Below are 12,002 nucleotides of genomic sequence, written 5' to 3' on the forward strand. Positions count from 1 at the left end.
TAGAGCCTTGTAGAAAATCGATGAGTGCTGTACACACTTTTAATGGTTCAGTCATAATGAGAGCATGTTTGTCTTTCACCATACAACGTTTGGGCTGTTTATGAATATACTTTTCATTGTATTAATGCCCAAACATTGCTTACCAGAAAATGTGATTTTCAGGCTGTAAAACTAAAGTAATGTCAAGGGCTGAAAATAATATGAAGACATAGGATTTGAAACCCACACTTGATATAGACAAGATTGGAACAAAATCTGAGACGGTGCGGTGCAGCAACAACCTTATCTGATTTGGCACGGAATGACCCAGGTGGCCTTGGGTGTTGGCATTTATGTGGAAAAAACAACACAAAACCTGATAGGTAGGTTTATTCATAACCCACTGCGATGTCCAGGTCCCAACACAAAACCTGATAGGTAGGTTTATTCATAACCCACGGCGATGTCCAGGTCCCAACACAAAACCTGATAGGTAGATTTATTCATAACCCACGGCGATGTCCAGGTCCCAACACAAAACCTGATAGGTAGGTTTATTCATAACCCACTGTGATGTCCAGGTCCAATTCCGGTAAATGTTTTCATGCAGGCAGGGTGTGGTATATGGATAATGTAAGGGTAACACCCTGTATGTCTGTCTTTGTAGGCAATTGAAAAATAAAGAGACACCTGCACACTGTTCTATAAGCTCCCAGAGTGGTTTATTAACAACGTTTCCACCAGAGGTCTTCGTCAGGTATCAAGGAGATGAGTGGGTGGGTGGGGATATATAGACAACATAGTGGGTAATGCCCTATGTCCACCAATCAGTCTGTCCTATCTATTAATGCATCAGACAATTGAAAGCAAATGGCCTATATTGCCTACATCAGCCCACCAAGTGTTACAGTTGCATCAATTCAATCCTTTGCATAGGTCATTATATATCAGACTGAAAAATACACCCAATCCATCACATCTGTATAAGTGCCACATATTACAAGAAAAAAGAAAAAAAAGAGAACATAAGAAAAAGTTGATATTTCCAAGTCCATGTCACCATTCCGGGCATTATTAGTGGGGTAATTTATGAGATACACTGTTGGTTCCGTTAGCGCCTGCTCTAAGCTATCCTGCTCTAAGCTAACTGATGTTCGATCAAGAGAAAAAAGCTTCTGAGCAACTCTCTGTTGGCTTGTGAGCTCGAAAAATTAAGCTTCTATCAGGCCAATCAAATCGTGTATAGAGTCGTTAGGCGGGCTTAACATAATGATTGATGGCAGAGTTGCAACGGTTTGGCTTGAATTCCCTGCTACTTGAAAACAAAGAAGATGGATGTTGCTGTTGGCCAACAGTGTGACACGAGAAGCTTTTTTTAAGTTGGCAAAAGTTTGAACTAGCCAACTAGCTCTGCTGGTGGGAAAACGCATGGGACTCAGCGCTGTCCTATTGCGTGCAGAGGGAATTTGAAAGACAACCGATTATCCTGCCCCTCGGACTGAGCACTGCGAACGGTGAGTGCCCAGACCCTACATTTTAATGTGGGTCTGGCTCATCAGGCTAGGTGCAAAGGACCCTAGGGTGAAATTACTCCAAACCATTGCTTTAATTGTGTGTGTGTGTGTGTCCATGGGAACCTGTGCCGTTGAGTGTGGTGATGGTGAAACTGAGGTTTCCACTGAGGAAACTGAGGTTTCCATCCACCTGTATAGCTTTTTAAGCTAGCGTCAGCTAGCTAAGTTCTAATGAAATGATTCATTCCATGTCCTAAAGAATGATTAATTGGTATCATACATGATTAGACAGTAATACTGTAAACACAATTATGTTTAGCTGCACTTACTGCTTGTTAAGAGAGAAAGTTAATTTGGTGACATAAGGCGATATGCCCACTTCAGAGCCGTATAGGGATCTGGCCTACTTATTCAGACCAGAACTGTCCCGTTTTGCTCCCATAGTAACGAATTATGATGCTCTGTCTTGTTAGTAATGAAAGATCTTTGGTATCATTGTTTCCAGCAGGTATCCAAAATGCGGCCACAAGAAAAAGTAAAAGTGGCTCGGGAATCATCTATGCTAATCTAGATAGATAGATACTTTATTGATCCCAAGGGAAATTTTTAGTAAAACTCGTCAGTCATGCTATCTACAGCTGGATACTTCTATCTACGATATCTACGAGAACGCAGGAGACAGACGAGAAATATTGTGGATCAGAGCCGTATATTGCCATCTCGTGACATGAGATCTCATCAGATTTTTGTCTTTGACGAGAACATCGTGGTATGTTTGTGTCGCGACATCTTACGAGAACATCGTGGCCCCCGAGATCTCGTCACATCCTCTCTACACACATCCCGCAACTTCCTGACACGGACAACAAGGTTCAACCCAAATAGTAATTTATTGAATAAAAGCATTACCGAGCATTACCGAAAAAGAAAACATCTAACGAGAGATAGAAAAATATAAGAGAAGAGAGAGAGAAATAAGAGAGACATAGATATTAGAGAAGAGAGATAGAGATTTGAGAGTGCAAGAGCAAATCTAATAGGTGCCTGCAGGAATAAAGAGAAGTGCCTAATGGACCTCTGAAGTTCGCCTAGAAAAAAGAACCAAAACGGCCATCTTTGCCCATATAAGGAGATCCGGTTGTTAATTGAAGCTAACTACCTATGGCAAGTTGCATTGCAAGTTAGCTCTGGAGTAGCAAAAATCTAAGTGTGCCGCCTTTACGTACCGGAGATCACAGTATCCACTCGAAGGCAGAGGACAAAAGTGTGTTCAAGAAAACTTCTGCATTTCAGACTTTTTCATCCCCGCAAGAGTTTAACAGGTGCGATAATTCAAAATCCCCATGTTATTTTCCCATAGGAAAAATCGCCAGATACTGGATGTCAAAGATGGCAGCTTTTTTGTAGGCGAACTTCAGAGGTCTATGGGAAAGAGAGGACAGCCCATAATATACCTGGTTACATGTGCACTTAATTGACCAATTAACCTGCCCAGGTTACAGGTGCACTTCATTAACCAATTAACCTCTCCAGGTCCAACCCTGCCTGCGCACATGGACAGCAGATTGGACACTTTGATGATTGACAGGTCACTGAGCCAACCACTGCAGCTGCACCAATAGAGAGATGACCAGCAGGCTCCAGGAGCTGAAGACGCTGGCCACACTGCTGACTACACCTGGGAGCAGAGCTGATGATGAAGAACATAAGAGAGTTAATTATGTGTGTGTGTGTGTGTGTGTGTGTGTGTGCGCGCGCGCCACACTGCTGACTACACCTGGGAGCAGAGCTGATGATCAAGAACATAAGAGAGTTAATTATGTGTGTGTGTGTGTGTGTGTGTGTGTGTGTGTGTGTGTGTGTGTAGGGGGTGTGGGGGCGCCCTAACCAGTGATGGTGAAACTGAGGTTTCCACTCTGGGCCGCGCGGACCATAGTGTTGTAGATGGCCGTACTGCTGGGAAGGATCCCATTGGCTGTGAAGGTCAGATCTGTCTCATGGACGATTGAGCCTTGCCTGACCAATCAAACAAAACATCACACCATGTCATCGTCATGTCACAGAGATCAGTCTACACAAACAGGACATTAGCTACAGGGATAACATATCTATTAGTTAACACTACAGGACATCAGCTACAGGGATAACATATCTATTAGTTAACACTACAGGACATCAGCTACAGGGACCACATATCTATTAGTTAACACTACAAGACATCAACACCAGGCAAGCCTGATGCTTTTTCTCTACGAAACTCCCCCTAGCGTCTGTACGTGTCGAAACGTGTGCGAGCCCTCGCTCGGTCTGAAGCTCTTTTCCTTTTCTTTGCGTCTTCTGTCAAGATGTCATGAAGAACTGCTTCTTCGCCAGCTTTGCCATTATACACACGTTTGCAACAATCGCTAGCGTTTCGTTAGCCTGCCTCTGTGCTGTGGATGCAGGATGTAAACTGATCCTACTTCTCGCAATGTCTGAGACTTTGTAAGACTGAAGGTCGGCGGGTAGGATACACCGAACTTGCAAGCGAAATATTCTTTCTACAGGCAGTAGGGGTGGGTCTTCAATCACCCTGTAATGAGTCATTTAACCATATACTGACTTACGAAGATGATTAATTAACACAAAAATGTTGCCTGGTGTCCCTTTAACAATACAGGACATCAGCTACAGGGATAACATAAATTAGTTAACAAGCCTGTCAAGTTAGACAGACAGGACATATTAAAATGACGGTTTGTTTTGTTCATATCAAAACTAATTGTTGATATTTGTATATACTAATTAATAATAATAAAATAATAATTTTGGTATTATTGTTCTATAATAATATTATACACAAATAAAATGAGTTTGATAGCCACCTGAAGGATTTGGCATTGAGTCTTATAATAGTCTTATAACAATAACATGAGTTTGATAGCCACCTGAAGGATTTGGCATTGAGTCTTATAATAGTCTTATAACAATAACATGAGTTTGATAGCCACCTGAAGGATTTGGCATTGAGTCTTATAATAATAACATGAGTTTGATAGCCACCTGAAGGATTTGGCATTGAGTCTTATAACAATAACGTGAGTTTGATAGCCACCTGAAGGATTTGGCATTGAGTCTTATAATAGTCGTATATTAATAACGTGAGCTTGATAGCCACCTGAAGGATTTGGCATTGAGTCTTATAATAGTCGTATAACAATAACATGAGTTTGATAGCCACCTGAAGGATTTGGCATTGAGTCTTATAACAATAACGTGAGTTTGATAGCCACCTGAAGGATTTGGCATTGAGTCTTATAATAGTCGTATATTAATAACGTGAGCTTGATAGCCACCTGAAGGATTTGGCATTGAGGCTGATGAAGAGTGGGGTGAAGTCTTCAATGAAGAAGGGCTCCAGCTGAAGAGGAGAAGCACACACATTTAATAATCAGTCATTTAATATTCAGTCATTTAATATTTGGGAATTTAATATTCGGTCATTTAATACTCCGTATTTAGTAATAAGTTATCAAATCAAATGATCATGTTATTTGTCACATGCATGGTTTGTGTACTGTGATGTCACGAGAGGCTGCGTTCTGGAGGGGCGCTACGTTCCCCTGAGATGGCTGCAGTCACGGACAGCTTTGGCTCCATCTGCTGGTGGAGTTGGAAACTCCATCCCTCAAACACACGATATCCCAACACACCTGAGACCGATCAGGGCCTGATGAGCTGAAGGGCTTTTTAAGGCCCAGAGACACAGTTGGTGGCAGAGTGGGGTTTGGGAGACAAGCTCAAGTTGTGCTCTCAGAGGAGCTACAGACGGTCGAAGTGGCACTTTCCACGTGAAGTACTGGAAGACTGGAATACTTACCTGAAGACTGGAATACTTACCTGAAGACTGGAATACTTACCTGAAGACTGGAATACTTACCTGAAGACTGGAATACTTACCGCCGGATTGGCCACGGGCTGCGGTGCTGTCTAAAGTAAGGCTGAAGACTTGTTTTCAAGAAGAGCTTTACCTGAGGGAATCGGGACTATGATTTCACTTTTGAAGAGACATTGTTTAAGTTTTGACGGTTGAAAGATCAACCTTATCCTTAGTTACCTTTTTGAACTTGGCATACCTTTTTGTTAATTCCCAAGAACTTTATTAAAAACCTTCGTTGTATTATAACCTTGTGTCCTTGCACTGCTGAACTGTCCCGCCGAGAGCCGTGTAGCCTCATTATATCACTGTGTGTGTGTGTGTGTGTGTGTGTGTGTGTGTGTGTGTGTGTGTGTGTGTGTGTGTGTGTGTGTGTGTGTGTGTGTGTGTGTGTGTGTGTGTGTGTGTGTGTGTGTGTGTGTGTGTGTGTGTGTGTGTGTGTGTGTGTGTGTGTGTGTGTGTGTGTGTGTGTGTGTGTGTGTGTGTGTGTGTGTGTGTGTGTGTGTGTGTGTGTGTGTGTGTGTGTGTGTGTGTGTGTGTGTGTGTGTGTGTGTGTGTGTGTGTGTGTGTGTGTGTGTGTGTGTGTGTGTGTGTGTGTGTGTGTGTGTGTGTGTGTGTGTGGTCCTCATTGAATGAATGATGTGTGTGTGTGTGTTGTATGTGTGTGTGTGTGTTGCTGACCTGTCGTTTGATGAGTGAAGCTCGGTCCTTAAACGCAAAGGAGCTGGAGTTAGACAAGGCCGTGTTGAATGTCTCACTGGTGGCAAACTGGAAATTGGATGCGGTCCTTGGAGCACCTGTACGTACGGGAACAGACATTAGGGTTTACAGCAGGGTTTCAGTTGTCCGGTAATTACCGGACATTGGCTGGAAAAAAAAATCAAATGACCGACAAAATTAAATCTCTCCGGTCAAATTGTCCGATTGAAATTGGCTAATAATCCCGTCCCCCTAACGCAATCTGAATTTGAGAATAATCCTAAAATGTAGGCCTATATTAAAACAAGAATACGTCCTCTGGCTATGTTTTTAAATGAACAGGTTCCACCGTTTGAAAGTTATTAAACAACACGCATAGCGATGCTGCATTTCAAATAGGAAGCGCACGCTTAAAATGTCCATGTTAAACAACGAACAAATGAGTGAGGCGGTTCAAACATGGCCAGCTAGGCCCAGGCAGACTAGCCTTAAAAGTTTTTTCAGAGGCCAGACGCGATGGATGATAAATTTGTAACGTCTGAAGCCTCGGATGTCCGGTCAGCTCCACCACCACCAGATAAAAAGCAGAAGTGTTGGGCGTATCTGTCGGAATCCGTGACATTGGAAGTTGGAGTTGCGGGGGGTGCGGCCACACAGACATCGGGACATGCAACTGTGTTCTGTACCCAAAGCATACAGTATGCTTTCTCTGTCTATGATCTACAGGGTTAGCGCCTCCTCAATGAGGAGACTGCTGGTCCACGGATAATTTCCGGCACAATCAAATGGTATCATTGAACCGCGGACCGAAAGAAAAAGAATATTTCCCAGAATAGGAAATATTTCTTAGTTTATTGTTATCAAATAAAGAGGCATAGGCTTAGGGGTGTGAGTGCTCATTCTTGTGTGTGCGCATCTGTACAAGTTAAACAGTTGAACCACTGGACATAACGTGGGTAGCAGCAACAAACAACGTAGCCTACTTAAAACAACGAACGAAGCAGATTCTTGCTGTCCATGAAAACATAGATAGATACTGGCTAGATCTTGTTAGGCATGTTTAAGTTAGGCTAATGAACATGTTGCATTCTATACGGCCTGATTATGTCATTCTTTAAGCTACATAGCCTGTCTTCAGTTTTCCTCAACTTGACTAATTAAGAAGCGATAATAGGATATTTGACCGGCATATCATTAAAATATCCGGAAAATGAAACCTCTACCAGCCACTTTTTTTCTAGCGGAAACTCTGGTTTACAGTCAAGTCTGACCACTCTGCAGCCATCTTGGTGACTACTTCAGGCATTTATCTTGAGCAGCAATTTCAGAAAATTATGTCAATCACAATACAATACAATACAAAAATGTGGTTGGTTACTTACATTACAGGAAGGGGCGGGGAAGTATGTATGTGTGAGTGTGTGTGTGTGTGTGTGAGTACTCACTGATGACCCTAATGGAGTCCACGTTGACGGGCAGTGTGTAATTGGAGGCCGGGTCACTCACAGCCTCCTTCAGGGTGTTCACAATGTCCATTCTATCGGGTACCGACTCAATAGAGTCCTCATTGAAGACCAGCTCAATGCCCATCTCCACGCTGTCCATGCGGTTACGAGAACTCTGCCTGCAACGCACACACACACACAGCCACAGACCACATGACACACACACACACATGACACACACAATCACACAATGCGCTTCATCACAGTTACATTACTTCACAGTTACATTCAGACCTCACCAGACACACTCACACACACAAACACTCACACACAAGCACATGCTCTCACTCACACACACAAACACACTCACACACAAGCACACGCTCTCACTCACACTCACAAACACACTCACACACACACACACTCACACACACACACACATAAACCAGAGTGCATACCTGAAGGCCACCACAATGGTCCTCACAAACAATGTTCCATACTGGGTCTGGTAGACGGCGTCACACTACAAAGAGTCACAGGGAAATTGTTAGGTTCTGTTAGCAGCAACTTGCTAACCTGACTGCGCCAGATGGATTGCTTTGTATTTGCCCCACATATCCATCTTAGAACTTTCCGTTGGAGAATGTTTGGGAAGGGGCGAAAATATTGGTTAGCTGATTGGATAAACCATTTGTCTATCACCACCTATGTTGGTGATAGACGGGCCAAATCAACCAGATCAGATCAACGAAGCGTTCTTCTAATGCCATCTTTTAACATACAAGTTAGGTAAGTAGCTAACGTTAACGTTTTTAAACTTACCATTTGTATGTGACATGTGAACCTCATCAACGACAATCCCCACCAAATTTTCATGGTAGGCTACACTTCTGAAGAAAGCAGATTCCTTCTTGTTAGGTAACTAAGATTCAGGGCTACCAAACACTAACTGGAATTGGCCGTGCGGAGGATGTCTGTGTCCTTAATTCCTCCCAGCTAAATTGCAGCTTCCTAGCTTCCCCAGGAATACTTGAATATTCGGATAAAATTTCAGCGATAGCTATGCTCATCTCATCCGCGGAAGTCGCCATGTTGTTTAGATTGAAGAGTAGCTTCTCGTTGCGTCACACCTAAACCCACCTCAAAACCAACGCTGATTGGACATTTGTTTGGTGAACTGCTCCAAATTTTCTCTAGCGGAGAGACGCCAGACTTATCTGCGAGTGAAAATCTGAAGCTCTTGAGATCAGGATGGTCTCACGAGGCTAGCAACTTACAGTACTTGTATCATGTCGCGCATTCTGTGAAATAATTTCTTTCAGGATCTTAAAGAAGCACTATGCAACAATTTTAGCAAAAACCTTGATTATGCAGGTTGAGAGTCGTTCTGATGGTTCTACAACACTTTCTGGGTCGTTTGGTGGGTGCTTCTTCTCCCCCATCGCTTCTCCGCGGAAAAATCGAATATGCAACTTTCGAGGAAATCCAGATGTGAGCAGAACTATCCAATCGCGCCTCGAAAATGTAGTCAGATTGTAGTTTCGAAGAAGACTGGAAAACGGACACCGACTTGGCTTTGTTGCTGTTGAAATTGTAAGTAGCCTACCCTTGGGTGAACTTCTTTTTTGTAATGTGGTTTGATAGTCTCTTGAGCAATGTGTTTGCTTGACCATTTTATTGTGAGCCCTGTATGGGTTTCTTGTTGGCTAGCTCGCTCTTGAATTTCTCTTAAATTTCCCCTTGGGGATCAATAAAGTATCAATCTATCTATTTATCTATCTAGCTAGCTAGTGGGGGGTTAGCGTAGCAGTCACTTGCTACCGAAGCTGCAGGGGGAGCTGTGTTGTGAAAAATGCGAGCCCAAATCCAGCAAAAACCCAGAAACAGCAAAGGAATAACCAGACCTGCATAGTGCTTCTTTAACCAATTCATCTAAAAAAGTTTGTTTGCATTGAATATTATTCCACACTATGCTATCGACTCACCAGTTCCTTGTCAAATAAATTAAAAGAGGCTAAAAGCCCAATAATTGTGCCACATGTAATAGCCTAATATAAGATAGCCATTGCCTATCCCAGGGGTCGGGAACCTTTTTTGCCTGGAGAGCCACTTTTACCAATTTTTTTTTTTTTTTAATCTCAGAAGAGCCACATAAAGACGGTTACAAGAAAAAGTTTAGATATTTAACGCACATTTACTTTCATTCAACAGAGGATTTTTAAATACATTTTCTACTAGTTTTAAAAGTAATGTGCAAGTAACTTGAAATGTAAAGTGGAATGACAGAAGTATAGGCCTTAGGCTTCCCATGTAGGCTAAACACCACCCCCTATTTTCCAAGTGTTCTTTTGGTATGCAAAGTAACAACATAGTTGTTAACAACACAACACTCAATTTTCATGACATGTCATTGGCGAAATTGAACATTAGGCCTACTGTACCAGAGATTAGATTTGGTGATGGCCTTGGAGTCTGGCTGGCTCATATTCAGTGAGGTGAAGTTTCATGCAAGAATTGATGCTGTCATCATTTAAGGGCAACTCCACGCAAAACGGTCATATATCCATAACGTCAACTAAAACCATATTGTGTTGGCGTTATGGATGTGACAGTTTTGCGCGGAATTGCCCTTAAACGTGAGCGCAGGTTTGTCTTTATATTTTTCATATGTGAGAAAGATTTCTCATATGCAAGTGGAACCGAACAGGGTTAACACAGCAATACTAACTCGTTGCAGTGTGCGATATATAACGGGCAGTTCATTTCGCGTTTTCAGAATCAGTCTTCGGATGGAAACTTTCCAATTTCAGCCCGCTTGTGTTCGCGCTCGCAAGCTGTGGTCACTGACGTTTCCTTTTTGACATTTTCCTTATCTAGCCTACAGCAAGCGCACACATCAACAATAACAATTAAAGTGTTCTCGTTCATCTTTTTTTCCCTTCGCCATTTTCTTTGTTTTGGATACAACCGTTAGCTAGCTGAATTTTTAAGTAAAGCATCAGCGGATGGAATGTTATCTCGGCACAGCATTGTCCAATAAAAAAAACGCGTTTTTCATATCTGTAGTACATCGACGTAACCGTGAACTTCAGCGGTAGAGAACAGACACGGGATGGATTAAACTACGTGAACATATATTATATTTCGAACACTATTTTAACATTTTGATTTCAGTAGGTCCATTTTTAACTTAATACAGTAGGCCTACCAAAATTATTCATGACTTATTGAGCAAACAAATGGCAGGTTTGTCCGAGAGCCAGATGCAATTCCCAAAAGAGCCACATGTGGCTCGCGAGCCATAGGTTCCCGACCCCTGGCCTATCCCATTTCAATTAAGCAGCACTAGGCTACACCACGAACAAGCTGTCATTAAGTTTTTGCGTTTGTACAACCTTTATGACGTGATGTTTGTTGGGCATTTAGCTTTACCATCATGTCAAGTTGTAACATTATGTGCAATGCTCATCTAGGCTATGGATTTAAGTGGTTTAAGGGCAGCAAAAGTGGGATATAGTGCAACTGTTGTCTGTATTGTTTCTAAAACGTTCTCATCGAATTAGCCAACGAGGGGCATGAAATCATAGCAACCGTTTCCATGGGAAAAAAAACAAATGGACTAGTGAGACTAGTGGGAGAGAATACGATAAAAAATAACGATAATGGTTTACATTAACAATTCCATTTTGCATTTCAATATTGGCATTTGCATTTAAATATCTGTCTAATGGTAAATGCATGCTGTCTTTGTATTTTCTGTGTCATGCCAGGTTAATAAATGTCTCTTCAATCTGTCTTGTTCGTTTGTTCGTTCTCATGCCAAGTCTGTCGTTCTCGTTAAGTCAGTCACTCGTTCTTGGCTAGAAGCAGAGTGATTATGGCTCTGTAGCCTAGAGAAAATGGGGACTTGAACTCTATTTACCTTCAATTTGTCAATGAACACATTAGCTACTGCTGTTTTGTCTAAAAGTACACATAATCATTAAGTTGCAGCTATATATTTGCCGCTACAATTACAGTGTTGTGTTGACCGTTTGCACAAACGAGGAGCTGAGAACCTGCATTCCATGATTCACCGCTGAACTACGTTGTACCGGAAATGCGAACTGAACGAACGAAAGAACGATTCAGAACGAATCATCTTGGCGAACTGAACGACGTGAACTGTGTCATGAGAACGAACAATCAAATCCACCTTTACATTGTATAGAAGATCTGCTCTGATCAGATACATTCTACATTCTGTATCAATTCTGTATTCTGTATTCTGTACCAATCAGTTACCCAGATAGCAGACAGGCATTGAAACTATGTAGAATCAACATTGCATTGTCAACATTAAATCATTGAATCAATGTCGGATTTCGATGTTGATTTAACATCAGTTTGCACCCTCAGTTAATATTGAAACAATGTTGATTTATTAACTATAGACCAGCGGAATTTCAA

The 12,002-nt window shown here is 42.1% G+C and overlaps 1 protein-coding gene across 1 annotated transcript; it reads right to left on the minus strand.

The window, feature by feature from the left end:
• Positions 1-3,082: 3,082 nt before the first annotated feature.
• LOC143117084 (uncharacterized) lies at positions 3,083-8,844 on the minus strand. The gene is made up of 7 exons (XM_076278562.1): positions 8,836-8,844; positions 8,012-8,076; positions 7,554-7,732; positions 6,091-6,206; positions 4,829-4,893; positions 3,382-3,509; positions 3,083-3,171 (listed from the first exon to the last, which is right to left on the minus strand). The coding sequence occupies exons 1-7, from the start codon at positions 8,842-8,844 to the stop codon at positions 3,083-3,085; spliced, it is 651 nt and encodes a 216-aa protein (XP_076134677.1).
• Positions 8,845-12,002: the final 3,158 nt, after the last annotated feature.

The sequence above is a fragment of the Alosa pseudoharengus genome, unplaced genomic scaffold, assembly GCF_046254945.1.
Source record: "Alosa pseudoharengus isolate Yale_2024_CS ecotype anadromous, Long Island Sound unplaced genomic scaffold, YU_APseudo_1.1 YU_APseudo_1.1_scf_1, whole genome shotgun sequence".
In the NCBI taxonomy this organism is placed as follows: Eukaryota; Metazoa; Chordata; class Actinopteri; order Clupeiformes; family Clupeidae; genus Alosa; species Alosa pseudoharengus.